This window comes from Peromyscus californicus, unplaced genomic scaffold (genome assembly GCF_007827085.1).
Source record: "Peromyscus californicus insignis strain IS unplaced genomic scaffold, ASM782708v3 Scaffold_22__1_contigs__length_63687245, whole genome shotgun sequence".
NCBI classification, from domain to species: domain Eukaryota; kingdom Metazoa; phylum Chordata; class Mammalia; order Rodentia; family Cricetidae; genus Peromyscus; species Peromyscus californicus.
The window spans coordinates 9,549,562-9,567,257 of NW_026294525.1; the positions used below are offsets into that span (position 1 = coordinate 9,549,562).

A 17,696-nucleotide genomic window follows, 5' to 3' on the forward strand; every position below is an offset into this window, starting at 1 on the left:
AGTGAGTTCGGTTTTGTTCTACTGGATCAGTGTGCTTTTGAGTCAACCTCAGGCTCTTGCTGGCTCCTTTCCAGAGCCTCCCTGCCCTCAGGCCACTCTCACTGCCTTGAACCCACCACAGGAATTCACACCAGAAAAGAAGGTTCTAGAGCCAGCCTTGCCCATCTTCAGGGAGATGACGTGCATTGTTTTACGGGCCGAGGAACGTCCTCCGATCTTGGCCCCGCATTTCCCAGCTGCCACTCTCAGGCTTGAGTGGGCAGGGCCCGGAGACCTATCCTCCCTGCATGCTGGCAGTATAACCAACTTGCCAGCTCATTTCATTGCCTGACCTCCAGATAAACAGCAGATGCCATGGCTTCTATACTCCAGATTTGGCATGCCATCTCCCCCACAAGCTCCTGGAACACCACTGCTGCAACCTGCCTCCTCAGCTCCCTCAAGGAACGTTGCTGAGATCTTCCACCATGCGTGACTCCCGGTTCCCCCTCCCCACTTCGCCCCTTGTCAGCTTGAAGCAGCCTCGGGAATTTAGCGCCCTTGTTCCCCTACTTGCTTCCATAACTCACCTTTTTATAATAATCAAAACGGAGGAATGTTAATATTCTGACCCGCCCCTTGAAATCTGGTGCCGCCCTGCGTCCTGACGTAAAAGCCTCATTTTTAAGGAAAAATCCCTCCCTTCCTCTCTCTCTTCCACCCACTTTCTTCCCTGCCATGGGGTGTGCACATCTCTGCTTCTCCTCTCTTCTCTTCTCTCATGGATGCAGCGCCTGGGTTGTGAGCAGCTTTCCATCCTGTTATGTCAACCACTGCCATGCCCGCATGGCATGTCTGGCCCGCTGCCCACCACTGCATCTGCCCAGCATACCAGCATGTTTTCCCTCACACATGGGATATCCTGGCCCAACCAGCTGGGGGTCCCCCGTACAATATATCACACCACTCTTGCCTTTCATCTTTCTATTCTCCAACATCAACAGCCCTGGGTGTTAAGCTATCCTCAAATGTAAGCTCTGAAACCTATGATACGAGATGAGTAGGTCACGAGAGTGGGGCCTTCATGAGTGGGGTTAGCATCCTTAGAAAACAGGCCAAAGGGAGCTCCCTCACCGCTTCCACCAGGTGAGCACACAGCTTGACCATGCCCACCACCAAGCAGGAAATAGGCCCTGAACAGATTGAGTCTACCATGGTCTTGATCTTGGAATCCCATCTTCTAGAATCATAAGTAAACTACTATCGTTTTCAAATTACCAAGTCAGTGGTGTTTTGTGATGCCAACATAGAACCAATCAAAACTACTGTTAATCGAGGCCTCAGGTCTCCGCATCAAAACTCTAGGCATGGGTAGCGTTAGGTTTTGTTTAGTAGCTGAGTGAATAGGTGACTACAGATGCAGTCTAGAAATAGAACAGATTTAAATACTAGGAAGCCATTTGAAAAAGAAGAATAAAATTGAAACACCTACACTTCAAAACTTAAAGGAAAGCTACAAACAAGACAAGGTGGTCCTTACATCAGTATAGGCCTAGTGACCAGGGGAACAGAGTCCAAAATAGGGACCATGCTCATAAGACTTGATGGGACAAAATGATCTAGTCACTAGAGGAAAAACAGTCCTTTTAAAAACAAGGAATGCTGTATTGACTAAATAACCACATAAAATTAGCCTCAACCTGAGCATCATACCAAACAAGTCAGAGTACAGATGAAAACAGAAAAGGAAGATCTAATTAAAGCTTCTAGAATACAGGACACTATCGCCACAGCCCATGAAGATACAAACCACAGGAACACCCACAGAAGAAAATCTTGATAAACGAGACCATCAAACTTTAAAACGTTTTCTCTGGACATGGTGGCACATACCTTTAATGCCAGCACTTGGGAGGCAGAGCCAGGCAGATCTCTCTGAGTTCCAGGCCAGTGTGGTCTACAGAGTGAGTTTCAAGCCAGTCAGGGCTACATACAGAGAGAGACCAGGTCTCAAACAAAACAAAACAAACTTTAAAACTTTTCCTTAAAGCTGGAGGTGGTAGCAACATGTCTTTAATCCCAGCTCTCGGGAGGCAGAGACAGGCAGATCTCTAAGTTCGAGGTCTTCAGAGCGAGATCCAGGACAGACAGGACTACACAGAGAAACCCTGTCTTGAAAAAAAATCAAAAACCAAAAAAGAAACAAAAAACAACCCAAACTTTTCCTTGACACACACCATTATTCTGTTACTGTCTTACTCTGCTTTCTGAGGCTATGATAAAAACCATGACCTAAAGCAACTTTGGGAGGAAAGGGTCTATTCAGCTTACAGGTCACAGTCCATCATGAAAGAAGGCCAGGGCAGGAGCTCGAGGCAGGGACCAGGAGATGGGAACTGAAGCAGAGACCATGGAGGGATACTGCTTACTGGCTTGTGGCTTGCTCTGCCGACTTTCTTATGTAACCCAGGACCACCACCTAAGGGTGACACCACCCATAAAGGGCTGGGCCCTCCTCCAGTCAGTTATCAAGAAAATGCCCAACAGACTTGCCCATGAGCCAATCTGATGGAGGCAGTTCCTCAGCTGGGGTTCCCTCTTTCCAGATGACTTCAGTTTGTGTCAAGTTGACAAAAAAACAGCACAATTAATTACCAGTTACTTTCTGAAGGTAGAAAATGTTCTCCACAATACAACATTTTTAAAAAGGTGAACAGAAAAGCTGGCTTCACCGTATTTTGAGGCTTTCCCTAGCTCCAAATCTACGTGAAAATCACCTCCACGCTCCACTCTCACACTCCCGTGTTGACCACAAGACGAGAGTCTAGTCCTTCCCTTGTGTCTTAGCTACTTTCCTATCGCTATCACCATGGCCAAGGCAACTTACGGAAGAAAGTTTATTGGGGGCTTACGGTTTCAGAGGGTGAGTCCTTGACCATCATTCGTGGGGAGTATGGCAGCAGACAGGCAGGCATAGTGCTGGAGCAGCAGCTGAGAGTTTACATCTGATCCACAAGCATGAAGCAGAGGAAGAGCTAACTGGGAATGGGATGAGCTTCTGAAATGCCACTAGTGATCTACCTTCTCCAACAAAGTCACTCCTCCCAGTCCTTCCCAAACAGTTCCACCAACTGAGGACCAAGCATTCTGAGCCTATGGGGGCCATTCTTATCTAATACACCAGGCCTTACCTACCAGGCCAGCTGGATAATGTCTGGTTGGCTTTCTTCCCTGGTGCTGGGGATTCAACAGAGTTGTACTGTGTACATACCATGCCTGTGTGCTACTACTGAACTATATTTCTAGTCGTTGATGTCTTGAAAATTACATATCTTAAAGAATGCTGGGACAAGACTCACATGTCTCAGGCCTCCAGAGAAGACAGTGCTACGTGTTGGACTGGATGGGAGAGTGTCTTGCTTCAAAACAGGGCTGGGAGAGTCTTTGGGATCTTCTTGATGGAACGCTTTCAGAATATCGGGCGAGCTGACCTTCTGGAGAGGGTAAAAACAAACATCATAGCCCACATCCCCATGTGACTGAAGAGGCCAGCAAGCCCAGCCTTCATCTGCGAAGTGATGTTTCTCACACACAAACTTCTGCCGGCTGAGTAGGAAGACACACTTGTGTTTGGATCAAGGCACACACCCCACACACCGGCAGAGTCATTAGGGACAGTCACAAGCATTGACAGGTGGGCTGCTTTGTGTTACAGGAAGTGCTGAAACATTTAAGTTCTAGCTTTAATGATGATCGTGGCATGCAGTCATGTGAAATAAAGTTTCATATTGACAAACAATTTTACTTCTGGTATGCCCATATAAAGGGAAAAATGCATCTTTAAATTGTATTTATTCTCTTTTTCTTTGGCTAATAATTAGTATTTCTCCTATAACGTCACAGCTGTACTTCTCAATAGCCACTAACAACATGGGGATGGATTTAATCCAAATTAGTTGTAGTAAAATACAATTGATAAACTAGGTTCCCAGCTGTGCCATGCTGAGAGTGTGGCCACAAGAGGACATCCAAGCAGCGGAGTCTACCCAGGCAGGGCCATCTATCCACAGCCTCTCCTGCACTTCCTTGCTTGGATCCCTCCACCCTCACAGCTCAGACAACCTCTGGACTGTGATTCCCTGGGAGGCTCTGTCCCATGGACTCATGCTGCAGGGGAGGGATATGCCAAGGACATGCCACGTGACACCAACATTCAGAATGCCAGGAGTGAGGCCAGAGGGAACCTGAGATACCCTGCATGGGGCACATTTCGCCCCAAGTGAAAAGACAGCACCTCTCATGGCAGGAGTGGGGGAGGGGCTGGAACACTCCAAGTAGGCTTGGCCGCCTCCTTCTGAACACACTGGTCTCTGCCAGCTCTCTACCCCAGTGTCCTCGTCTTTCATGGGGACGAATCCAACAGAGCTGCTTTAAAGATAAATACCAACATGGCCCCTCTGCAGAGAATGATGCCGGGCATGCAGACAGCCCTCAGTGGGGGACACCACCAGACTGATCTGGTAAGTGCTGAGCTGCTGGGGTTCCCTTCCTTGAGCCCTCCTCCTTCCGGCCTTCCCTTGTCCTCACAGGGGAAACTGAAGCAACCTGGAAATTAGCAACATCTAAACCCAGGTTCTGCTCCCGGCACCGTCGTTCCTGAGCTGTGAGCTGCTGGACGTGTTGGTTGGCTTCTGAGTAAAGCTCAGGTTTTTGACCATGGTTGTGGGAGTAAGTCTATTCTGTGATACAGCAGGCAACCAAGGCACCACCTGCCCAGAACAAAGTCCTTCAGAAGTGGACCTTATGCCAGCCCCCATCTGCCCCCTTGAAGAAAAGAGGTTGACTCCAGGGAGCCACTGTGAGCAGATACATTCGCACTTGGGAATTCCAAAGCCCTCCTGAGTATATCTCAAATGTTTGAGACACAAGTCATTGGAAAACTGTCAGCATCAGCAACTGCTTATTACCAGAGGCTCAATAGAAAGGCATCAGAGACCCCAAATATCATGCCCAGTGAGGACTCAGTGATGTAGGAGTCTACACCTCATACCCAGTCCTCACTCAGTGATGTAGAAGTCTCACCTCATCAAGAGCCCAGTGGCTCTCCTCCAGCCACAACTCACAACTCCAGAGTTCAGCCTCCAGACCAAGATGGGACCAGTTCAAACATAGGATTCCCATCTCCAGGTATGTACCTGTGGGCATAGGTCCTAACCTCTCTAAGCCATCATATATCCCTCAGTGTAAAACAGGGCTACTTTTAATACCCATCTTGTTGGGTTGGTAGTCTGTGCAAAGCTCTCTGTACAGAGTCTAACACATCATAACAAATGCTGAAGTTTAGAGATCTATCTAGGTGACCCAGACGGCAAGTTAGAGGCTTCCTTGTCTCTCTGGCTGCATACAGGAGCTCCACGCTGGGCAAATGGAGATTCCTACTATTTTTTATTTTACCAAGGGGCATCCTGGACGCAGGATGATCAGCAGATGGAGGCCGATCTTGAAATTTCTAGAGCAATGGTTCTCAACCTTCCGAATGCTGTGACCCTTTAACACAGTTCCTCCCGTTGTGGTGACCCCCACCACCCTAAAATTATTTTCATTGTTACTTCATAACTGTAGTTTTGCTACTGTTGTGAATCACAATGTAAACTTTTTTTTTTGGAGACAGAGGTGTGCCTGAATACGGATTATATATAATTAGGTTTTCCTGGCTGATTAAGGTTTTCTATCAAATGACAAATAAGTGCAGAGGAAAACAGGTCAGAAAACTCAGAAAAGATGACATGCGGGTGGCGGGTGGCGGGTGGGGAGGCCCAGCAGGCCTCAGTGCCTACCCTGGAGGTGACATTGACGGCTGTGTCTGACTGGCTCCGCCTCTCCGTGTGGACCACACACTGCCTGGGATCCATAGCCAGAAGATGCTTCTCAGAAGTCATGTCATTCTGGGACTTGGAGAGCTCTGGAAGACAAAGACAAGGGGTGACCCTTGGGAAGCACGGAACGTTGCCAAGACTTACAGATCCTAGGGGTCAGAAAGACGAAAAAGGTGACCAGGCAGGGGTGAAGGGTCCACGGTAGAACAAAGGTGTGGCTGTATGCCAGAGGCAGGGAAGAGGAAAGGCTAGACCCTCCAGAGGTCCACACTGGCCCCATGCCTCTGTGGGCAGTCACTGTCAGGGTGGGACTCAAAGGGAACTTCCCACCCAGCTTCCCTGCCCCCCAGGCCATCCATACAATCAACCACCTGCCCTGAGCTATTGACCAGCATCCTCCTGTGACTGCTGGAAGGGAGTAAGGGTTGAGACGGCTCCATGGCTGCTTTAATAACTATGCCTTGGAAAGACCACTTATTTGGATTTCTCGGCACAATAGGGTCCAAGCTTTCGGCTTCTGTGGGCTGTGCTGGATGAGGAACTGGCTTGAGACACACATTAAAATAACAGTGAACAAAGTGTGAGGGAGGGAACCCCATGTAAGTGAAAGCTCTGTATTTCATCCAGACTCCTCCTCAATCCAGCCCCCCACCCCCAGAGGTCCCCCTCAGCTCTCTTCACTGCTGCACCGCACTCTCTAGAAATGTGAATTACCTGTGTTATTCTAAAATATCTCCTTAACCACGTTAACAGGTGACATTAACTTTAACTCTGCATTTCATTTAACACGACGTTCAGATTGTTAAGACAGATTGTGAATATTAAAGTTACTTGTGAGATCACCGACTGTATGATTCTCTGGCATCTAGGGTGTAGCTCACTCCAGCTGTGCTCTTGCAGAAGTCCCTTGGGAACTCATGTGCTCCACATCATCCCTCTGTCCGCTGGTCCATGCATGGAGATATCCCATGCTTCTATTGCCTGCCGGCTGCCTAGTATCTGCACTGTGCAGGGAGAGCCTGGGAGGTCTCCTTTCCTCGACATCGAGGTCCCTGACCTGCTTCCCAAGCCCAGGGCACCCAGTTTTTCAGTCTCGCTTCCTAGTTGCTCTTTTCTGAGGGCCACACCACCCCAGCATTCTCAGGTCTACCATCCAGAAGTATCTGGGGGGGGGGGGGGGCGGGCATCAGTTGATGTCAGCAACTGGAGATGACTAGCACATGGCGGAGATCCTCAATGACGGCCATCCCGCAGCAGCCTGGATGTGAAGGCTCCCCTGTCTGGCCATTAGTCGAAGCTGTCTGCCATCTGTCTGTTCACACTACCTTGGGACTGCGCCTATGTGGTCCATTTCAAGGTTATGGCTCCAGGACAAGAGAACCTGAGAAGTTTGGGGTTCTGACAAGTGGCTTTCTACATTGGTGGGGGTGGGATGGGGCTGAAGAAGCAGAAACACAGATTGCTCCCAAATCAACCCCATCTTCGTCTGCTAAGGGGGTCTTATATAGGCCTGGAATCTCTTTCCTCCAGGTGCTTGAAACAACATTGGCAGACAGAGGGTACCACTCTGGGTCATCATTCTCAAATCCTGTGGTTCCAAACCAACTTTAGCATCCTGGGTCCCTGGTCAGTAGAATTGCTCTGGGCCCTTCCCAAGCCCCTCCCGAGGACCCCAGGCACTAATTCACCTTTCTCACCCCCAAGGTTGCTCTTTCCTCTGTACCCACTTCTGAGGAAAACAAAAAATCAAAATGAAGAAATGGGAATCAGCACCGACAAACGCTACACATCCATTCCTAGGCCCCAGACAGGTGGCGCTGGCTGTCTCTGCCTGTGGCTGATGGCAGGCCGAGGACAGAGGCTGCAGGTTGCCGTTGACTCCCCTATCTGAGGACAGCGGCTACCTGCACCCCATCCGAAGATTAGCTCTTGCTGTCTACACAGACAACTCAGGGCAGGGGTGGAGACAAGGCTACACCAGGTGCACCTCTGCATTCAGGGATACTTGCATGGAGGGCAAGTGTGCTGTGGCACAGGTATCCTGCCTCTTTGGATTTGCGTGGCTGAGGAATCTCAGTGTTGGGATTAATTCTGAGGCACCGATTCCACAGAAGCCTTGGCATGAGGGAGTGGACTAGAATTTCCAGAAAGAAGTTCACCTGTGTTAAAGGTTCTGCAAAGCTGATTGATTAGAATGTCTGTAGAGAGTTGGAATGTTGCAGGTTCAGAGCCAGATTATCTTGGGCTATCTTTAGTTCCCCTAATAGCCATGCACTGCCTACCCCTGTGTGTGACCTAACATCTGTCCTCATGTGACTATTAGGTAAATCCTTTTGGAAAATATAAACAAACTCCTTCCCTCAACCCAAAGGCTAAGAATGTCATCAGGTAACATCTGAGGCCTCTGACAGAAACTTCCCCAGTTTGCCGTAATCCAGCTCTTTGATGCTTCTACCGATGAATTTGAAAAGGGTTCTTGATTTATGACTTTCCTGGTATTACTACCACAAAATTTCCATGACACTTTTGCTGCATTTGACTGTGGGATTTGGGGTAACCTGAGCTGTTCATCTTTGTCTCCAGAACAAGCTCTCTCTTATTTCCTTTGAAATGAGAGCTGTGTTTCTGCAGTGATGGAGAATTCTCGGAAGCCACGTGGACTTGGGGAGGGGTCTGATTTCGAAGGATGCTGTGGGACCATGGGACCAGCAGCGGCCTTGCAGAGAACAGACCACTGTCACAGCCAGGCTGATGTCCGCAGAGGCGCCAAGAGGCCCATGGAAGTCAGCCATTTCCTCCTCCTGAGAGAGACCCAGGACAGCCCACCGCTGATGGGAAGAGCAGGGCCTCATGGCAATGGTCTGTGTGCCAGCGGGGCTTGTGTGGAATACAGACGACTAATTTAAATTCAGCCGTACTGTTGGCTCAGAGCCAATAACAATGAGACCATCACAGGCAGAAAGGAGGCAGTAAATGGAAGATGAAAGAAAGGAGTAGAGAAAGAAATGTGTGCCCCAGGTCCATTTGGACGTGCTCTGTCACTGCCCGGGTCTGATATCTTAGGAGGTGCAAGAAGCAGAAACAGGTAAAGCGTGTCTGAACGGAGGGAACGCTGAAAGAGATGGGGTACCAAGCCAGGGCAGGGCAGGGCTAACTGCACCCGCGACTGGGACATTACTGCCACCTGTGGAAAAGTTTACCGGAGAGGGGAGAAGAACGGATAGGGGGAAGATCCTGGGCTCCGCCAGCCAGAAAGGCCAGGCTTTGGGATTCATTGCAAGGTATGTTCCTGTTTTGTTTTCCTTCCTTTGGAATCCTTTGTGCTGCTGAGCTGGGCAGGTTTGGGCAGGACAAGCAGGAGTCAGAGCGAGGCTGATAGACTGAAATGGCGCCTGCCCTCCCTCCACAAGGAGCCAGAGGCTGCTCCACTGAGCCGTGGTCTTTCCCATCTGGGGCTGCCTGGGCTGGCCTGCACGGGGCAGGGCGGAAGAGCAACTTCTGAAACGTCACTTACTTTTCATCTGGGTGGTGACCGACAGAAACAAGTTCTCCACGGACTTGTTAAATCCTCTGAAGTGACCAAGTTCCTGTAACTAAAACAGACAGGAGACAATGAGCTGTGAGACCCACCTCTGCCTCCGGGCTGCCAGCCCCCAAACACTGCAGGCGGGAAGGGGTGGGAAGGTGTGCCGGTGTGGGTACAAGTGTGCGTGTCTGGAGGGATAGGGCACAGCCCCCAGGAAGGAGGCATCCCTGGCACTCAGCCATTTCCCTCTGTGTTTTGCAGCCTCATTAAAGGATGGAGCATTATCGACAGGTAGTTCACAAGATAACCACCACCTCTTAGACGTAATGACTGACATTTCATTGGCTCAAAGATGGTACTCGGCTAATTATTGCTTGTTTGACCTCCTTCCTCCCCTAGCTTTACACAAATCCGACGTAGAAGGAACAGAATGCAGGTGACTAGCCTGGAAACACAGAGCTCTCGCTTCCAAAAGGGAACATAGGAAGGGGAAAAACAGCAGCTTTGTTCAGGTCTCATCCATCCATCTACCCACTCATTGGCTACTCCCCATGAAGCTGCTACTTATTTATCTATCTGTATCTGCCTACCCGCTCATCTATCTACTCGTCTATCTACCATATCCATTCGTCCAATGTCTATCCATCTATCCACCCATCCATCTAGTTTCCACTTGTCTATGCACCTGCCTCACCATTCCACTCACCCATCCAACAATGCATGCATCCAGAGACCACCTATCCTTCTACCCACTCACTGACTATCCATTTGTCCACCTACTCACTATCCATTCACTTGCCCACTTCATCAACCCATACAACTATCTACCCGGCCAACTACCCATCTAGCCTCCGATCTATCTATCCACCCTTCCAGTGCCCATCCATTCACCGAAAATATGTCCTCAGAACACAATCACGGGAGAAAATAGAGTAGAATTGTGAGGTTCTTTGAACTCGGGAAACAATGAACATGTTTTCATCTCTCAAACAGACATGTATATTTTCCCCATGTAAGACATAATTGTTCCCCTTAATGCACAGATTGATGAAGACAATCAATGCCATACAACTCCGTGGCACGGCAGTTTCCAAGCACACAGACGCATTATCCTGCATGGGAGACAAGTCAAAGAATTATTTCCACTTCCTAGGTGGAAAACCAAGGTAACTCTGAGGTCACACAGCTAAATTCTTTGGACAGAAATGGTTCTGGTCCCCCTAGAGCCTGCAAACAACATTGACTCATTCCCACGGGCACATCAGTCACACACCCCCACACAACCTGCTCTCTACACATGTCAGACCCACACACACCTAAAGGCACAGTACAGAGTCAGGGATGGAAGCTGGGGACAAGAGTCAGGACAAGATGTCTCAGGGTACAAGCAGAAGGAGCCGGCTGAGGCTGCAGATGGTCCCTGGCAATGGAATAAAAAGGAATCCACCTGTCCAGCTCCAGCTCCAGCTCCAGGAAAGTCAAATCTGTCGGCCTAACTCTCCAGCATCCTCAGCTGGCCTGCCTTCCCCACTTCCCATCCAGGGACCCACAGAGAGACAAGTTACCCTGCCAGGGCTGCCGTGGCTCTGACTCTCACTGAGAGGTGGTGGCGTAGGAGGGACCACAGAGATTTTGCTGCCAAGAAGAGACACAATGATAGGTTAGAACTATGCAAGTTACTAGTTTACATATCTACAAACGTGAGTGTACCATTCAAGCTCTTAGCTTTGTTTGAGTCTAATTTCCTTTCAAAGAAAATGACCCAGCAGCACGGCTTAGCCCTGCTTCTCTGAGCGGGAGCTGCATGCTGGTGTCTCGGTAGGAACACGATGTCTCCATCACATTCTGAAGCCACTAGGGGACCCTGGCTCTCCCCACTCAGCTTCTCTTGGACCCACCAGGCTTCTTATGTGGAGTCCTATCTGGACTCTTGTATGCTTAGTACAAACCACACCAGCAGAAGAGCCAACATGTGAAAGAAAAAAACACCTTTGGAGAAAATCTGGAAGCGTGAGCTAAAAGGAGAACAAATGGGGAATGGGAAAATAAAATAAAAGGTGGATGTGGTCACATGCCTGTAACGTCAGTGCTGGGTAGGCCAAGGCAAGAAGATTGCCTGATGTTCACAGCCAGCCAGGATTACATAGCAATAACCAGACCACAGGGCTACATGACAAGCTATTGTCCAGGGAAGGAGAGGAGGAGGAAGGGAGGGGCACGATGATGGAGGGGAGGAGGGGGAGGAGGGGGAGGAGGGAGAGGAAGGGGAAGCTCTAAGTTTTAAGACCGGATAAATTTCATCATGAGCCAAAAAAAAAAAAAAAAGGCCCGTGGGAACTGTCTGTGGTGTTCACTGAACTCAGCAGAACCGGAGTGTGCGTCCTGCTGCTCCAAGGCTGCCAGGGATTCAGAATTCTGTGTAAAGATGTCAACATCTGTCCACAGACAACAGGTATTTTTTCCCCACAAATAGGTAGATGCCTGGCAACAGGGAAGATGCCACAGAAGGGAAATAAAGTCAACTGCATGGTCTGGGATGTCTCAGACGCTCAATCCAAAGTGGTATTTAATTTTTTACAGCATCTCAGGAGAAGCTGAGGAGAAAAACATTGAGTGTAAAAATGGGATAGCTAGAAAGTTCCTCATGAACATTTGGAAGCTCTTCTCAAACTTTTCCAAGAACTTTACACTTTAAAAAAAAAAAAAAAAAAAAAAAAAAAGTCGTGGTCCGAGCAGTGACCTCTAGAGGTCAGGGACTCATGATGTCCTCTGAGCTCCTGCTGATGTGGGACACTCTGTCCTTCCGTACTCACCTCAGCCTCTGATAAGATTGCAGGAGCTTCGCCCCAGCGGTCTCGTGCCTGCCTGGAGGAGAAACGAGCCAAGGGCAGTCAGTACTGAGAACACACTGTGGGTGGCACAAACACAGGACCAACGCGGTGAGGTGGTTTTAATATTACTTCTTGTGTTAGAAAGGGGTCCTTTGGGGGCGGGGACAGAAATGCTCAGGAGTCAGAAGATGGGTGAGAAGGAGTGGCAGGTGAAGGCACGTGCCACGAAACCTCCCAACTCGGGCTGCATCCCCCAAGTCCATATGGTGCAAGGAGAGAGACCCCTCCCCCAAATTATTCTCTGATCACTACTCGTGTGCTTGGCACATTCATGCACGTGTATGCACACATGCACACGCGCTCACACAAACCACTAATAAACATAGCGCTGGCTCAGCAGTTAAGAGCACGGATTCATTTTTCAGAGGACCTGGTTTTGATTCCCAGCACCCAACATGGCAGCTCACAACCATCTGTAACTCCAATTCTAGAGGATCCAAGGCCCTCTTCTGGCCTTGGTGGGCACATATGTGGAGCACAGACATACATACAGACAAAACACCCATGCACATAAAATAAATAATAAACATAAAAATAAAATTATAGATGGTGGGGATTATTGTGCAGCCTTCCAGTCCTGAAAAAAATCACTGGCTTGTTAATAGCAACCCCCACCACCACACACACACACACATCCTATAATCCATCATGTCTGGGACTGCTTCTATTAGAAGCTGATGTTGAATTAGATTTTCTAAATCTGGGTAATTTGAAACAATCCTTTAAGTTCTCTAGTTCCTTCCCCAGGAAACACTGCATACAGAATGCCCCTTGTGATGAAGAGTTAAGCTAATCTCTTTAAAAATGTAATCTACTTATTTCTAGTTAGAGTGACTAATAATTTCCTAAATCAGACGGCACCCCCCATAGCAGCCCCTTTTGGTCTCATGATGAACTACTCCCTCCCCCAGATAAAATTCTGCCTGTCCATATTCCTGTGACCACAGTGGTTCTTAGCCACCAACACGGTGATGGGTGGGGCTGCAGTGTGGTAGCAGGTTTGTAGCTCAAGGAACTTTCTAGAACCTCCACGCAGCCCAACTCACCAGGGCCCTGGGGGGCAGGAGTACTCTTGTGCTGTTTGAAAGATTTTAATCCATTGCACAGATTTGGGTGTCCGTGTTTCCTAAGGACACACTGGCAGAATGGGATATTGAGGACACCAGGATTGGCAGAAGTGCCTCTGGGAGAGACGGACAACATTCAGAGTTAAACCCTGATGTCAAGTCCCAACCCTCAAAGCAGGATGTATCCCCAACTCTGGGTGTTTAGCTGGGCTGGCTTCAGAAGGTGCAGGAATCCTTAAAATCATATCTAAAGGATTTTTGTCTTGTTTTGTTTTGAAACAGGGTCTTGTATAGCCCAGGCTAGCCTTGAACTCCCTACATAGTCTGAGGAGGTCTTGAAGGTCAAATCTTGGTGCTTCCATCTCCCAGGGCTGGACTCACAGGTGTCCATCACTGCCCCTGATTTTATGTGGTGTGAGGGCTCAAACCCAAGGCTTCCTGTTCTCGAGGCAAGCACTCTACCAACTGAGTCACATCAGCCCATGTGTTTTGAGTCTTGATGTCTGTGTACATTTTGGGGGCTTCATAAAAGTATTCTAAAAGCGACCTGGGGGCATCCCCCTAGGCTGGTCCACTAAGAAGTACTTCCCCAAGGCAGAACAGAAGGCCTCTCCTGAAGGCTGCCAGCTAAACTAGTAAAAACAGAAGGCAACACTCGTATCCCCCCATCTACAGGGGCTGCCTCGATGGCAGTGTCTGGGTAGGAACTGAGAGACAGCCAACTCCACTGCATGGTGACGGTGGACACGGAGGCAGAGGAAAGGGAAGAAAGGTTGACGAGGAAACTGGCACAGCCGTGTACCCAACAGGACCCGGGCAGAGACAAGGACAGTGAGCCCTGGGCACCCACGTCATGGCCCATTTCACCTCTCTCCCCTGCTTGCCCTTGGAGATCCGCAGCACCCAGCGCTGAGGCACAACCCCCAAGGCCACTGTTCTCCCACACCCCCAGATCCGATGCTATCATTCTGTCACCCAGTGCCTAAATCATGAGCCCTACACGGTGTCCCTTGCCTTGCCTGGGCTCCTCCATGCCCTACAGCCCTTGCCCTTTACAGTTCAAATAACTTACAGTTTCTTATTGCGTGCCTGGTTTACCCAGGATGCAGCTGACCTCTGCCTCCGCAATTACTGTCACCCCCCCCACCTTGTCTCTTGGGGGTATTTCCCAGGCATCCCTACCCCAGACTGTCATCTCCTAACCCTCTATGAACCCCCAGTCTGGCCTCTTTTCTTAGGCTCCCGTGGCCACAGAAAAGGGCCTTGCCGCTGTATGTCTGGCTCTCTGCTGCCCCCTGCAGGCTATGGCAAGCTGACGCCCAAGACCAAGTGGGAAGCGCTTCCTTTCTCAGGGCCTGTGCTTGGAAAGGCAGCCCTGAGAATCATTAAAGGGTGCACACACAGCTGTGTTCTGACCAAACTTACATGATCACAAACATTAACTTTTTAAACCAATTGAAAAATTCTAGGGGCTAGAAAAATGACTCAGTGGCTAAGAGCTCATGTTACGCTCATCGAAGACCCAGGTTCAGTTCTCAGCACCCACGTGGTGGTTCACAACCCTCTGAAACTTCAGTTCCAGAGGATCGGATTCCCTCTTCTGACCTCGGTGGGCACCAGGCACGCATGTGGTGCACGTACATACACTCACACATCCATACATATAAAAACAAATAAAACCTTTTTTAAAAAGTTCTTAGCTTACAATGTAAGCTTGCCTCGGGTCCACGTGCCGTATTGTGGGGAAACGGGAGGCTACCCAGAACCTCAGATCCACCCTCATTTGTGGATCAGAACAAAATGATGAGACCCCAAAATGAGGGTGACTGGGTGCACACAGCAATCAGACACACCGCCCGATGCGTGTCTTTTATTCATCCCCTGTTCGCTCTTTCCCCTTGCTTGTGGCTTCTAGTTCTTCAAAACCATTAAATCTTTTGTTTGTTAACACGTTTCTGATTCCTGTAGCCCTCTGAGGAAATGTGCACAGAGGACACTCCCTGGAGCTCAGGGGAATAGGGAGGAGGAGGCCTGGAGGGGCCTGCATCCTGCCCAGCTGCAGGCAAGACCAGCTCCTAGATGGTACGGACTCCTTGGAAGACCATGCAGTAGGTCTTGAAGGCAGCTGATACACACATGCGCATGTGTGTACGTACACACACACACACACATTTTTTTAAAATTAGAGTTCTTTGGGCACACTACTTTCCCCTTCCCCTTCCCCTTCTCAAGTAGGTACTTGGCTACCCAGAGTGAAAGCCCAGGGCTGTATCTCCCTCATAGGGCTAGGAGTTCCCTGCATCCTGAGACACTGCCCACCAGACCCACTCTGTTCTCACCTAGAAGAGGACATGGGGGAAACAGGGCTGCTGGGGGCAGATCAAACCAACCATCACAATCCTCATCTGGTAGGGCTGTATCTGTATAAAAGGGGAAATGTGGATCCAAGCCATGGAGACTATATGGAGATGGTAGGTAGCAATGAAGGCAGAACTGGGGTGAAGCTCCTAAAAGCCAAGGACATGCCAGAGGCTGCTGAGGACCACCGGAGGCTAGACCAACACGTGGAAGCATGGTCTCACCGTCACCTTGGTCTTGGGTTTCCAGCCTCTAACTAAAAATAACTCTCCATTGCTTGGAGCTATGAAAGCGACAAAAGGCTTTGGCACTTTATGGTGGTGTCCTAGGAAGCCAGACCCTTTGTGAGCTAGTCATCACCTTCCTCTCCAGGGTCACCTGAGGCCACCATGGTCCCACGCACTTGGTCCCGGTCAGGTCAGCCTCCCAGACACACAGCGTAACTCAGCCGACACTGGACCTTGTCCGTACCTCTTGTTCGTGTCTTTCTAATGGTTTATTTACAGCAGCAGGATGGCTGCTGTGTGCTGTCAGATTAAACTGTCAACTTGGCACACTCTGGAATCACCTGGGAGAGCGCTTCACTTGTGGAATTGACTAATCAGGTTGGAGCTGAGGTTCTAGATCAGAGCATGTCTCTGGGAGACTGTCTGGGTTGTTAATTGATGTAGGGAGACCCAGCCCATTCTGGGCAGCACCATTCCCTAGTTTGGGGCTCCGAATCGTATAAGCCTGAAGAAAACTAGCTGGGTGTTGAGATTTAAGCAAGCAAGAATGCATTCATTTCTCCCTGCTCTTGCCTGAGGATGTGATGTGGCCAGCTGGGTTCCTGCCTTGACTTCCCCTTGGTGATGAACTGTGACCTGAAATTTTGAGCCAGATAAACCCTCCCCTAAGTTGCTTTTGGCTGTTTTATCATAGCGACAGAACTGAACCTGGAATAATGAACTGTCAGTGAGAGGCTGGTCTCTCACAGGCTACTGTACAGACCCTGTGCCTTTCCCATGGGAAGCTGGCTGTATGTTCATGTCCCCCATTAGACTGAGAAATCTCCAAGGACAGGAGCCTCATCTTCTTATCTTAGGTACCCAGGAGAAGGCATTCCATGCAAGGGGCAGTGGTTACGATTATAATGTTAATAGGAACCGAAACTAGCTAAATAGTGATATGAAGGCTTACTAAGTTCTCCTGACCAACAACTCAAAAGAAGGAACCCCAAAACACATCCCAAAGTCATAAATATGGGGAGGGGGTGGGTGCGGATGGGGGTGTTGACAGAGTTGTGAAGGAAGTAGGAAAGGTCCTGGGGAGGGTAATCAGAATGCATTATATATACATATATATCTGTGAAATTGCAAAGGAACTAAATTGATTTTTTAATGGAAAAGAAAATCAAGATTACTACTTACAAACATTGGGTAAAAGCAGAAAGTTTAAAGGTCAAGGTCTCACTTTATCTATTGATCATGAAAGCTGACTTGATTATCTCTGCTCTACCCAGCTTGATTGGACCAGTCTGAAACTCAGAGGCCTGACAAGCACCCAGGCTGCTGGGAGCATCACTTCCAGAGTGCATCATTCCCTCTGTGGTGGTGTTCTGTGGGCTTTCCTCTTAAGGAGAACCTCGAGAAAAAAAGCAATCAAAAACAGAATCCCACCTTTTCTTCAATCTAAGAAATAGAGGGCTGGAGATATGGCTCATCTGTTAAGAGCACCTACTGCTCTTCCAGAGGACCCAGGTTCAATTCCCAGCACCCACATGGCAGCTAACAACTGTCTATAACTCCAAGATCTGACACCCTCACACAGACATGCATGCAGGCAAAACAAAATAAAAATAAAAATTAAACTAAATTAAAAAAAGAAATACACTATTTTATTTCTGGAAAATAAATGTGATTTCACTAAATACACTAGCAGGAGTGTGAACTCACATGAACTGTAAGTGAGCTCTACAGAACCATCCTTGCCGAGTCTATCTGATGAACGGGGTAGGTGG

At 49.0% G+C, this 17,696-nt stretch overlaps 1 protein-coding gene across 2 annotated transcripts in view; it reads right to left on the bottom strand.

The window, feature by feature from the left end:
* Positions 1 to 17,696, bottom strand: part of Sytl3 (synaptotagmin like 3) — a 58,431-nt gene that overhangs the window by 20,228 nt on the left and 20,507 nt on the right. For both annotated transcript variants that reach the window (XM_052750875.1, XM_052750874.1), the window contains exons 4-8: positions 12,195 to 12,246; positions 10,947 to 11,016; positions 9,370 to 9,448; positions 5,817 to 5,941; positions 3,339 to 3,473 (exon numbers count right to left, since the gene is read on the bottom strand). In XM_052750875.1, coding sequence (XP_052606835.1) covers positions 3,339 to 3,473; positions 5,817 to 5,941; positions 9,370 to 9,448; positions 10,947 to 11,016; positions 12,195 to 12,246 — 461 coding nt within the window. The remainder of the gene's footprint in view (positions 1 to 3,338; positions 3,474 to 5,816; positions 5,942 to 9,369; positions 9,449 to 10,946; positions 11,017 to 12,194; positions 12,247 to 17,696) is intronic.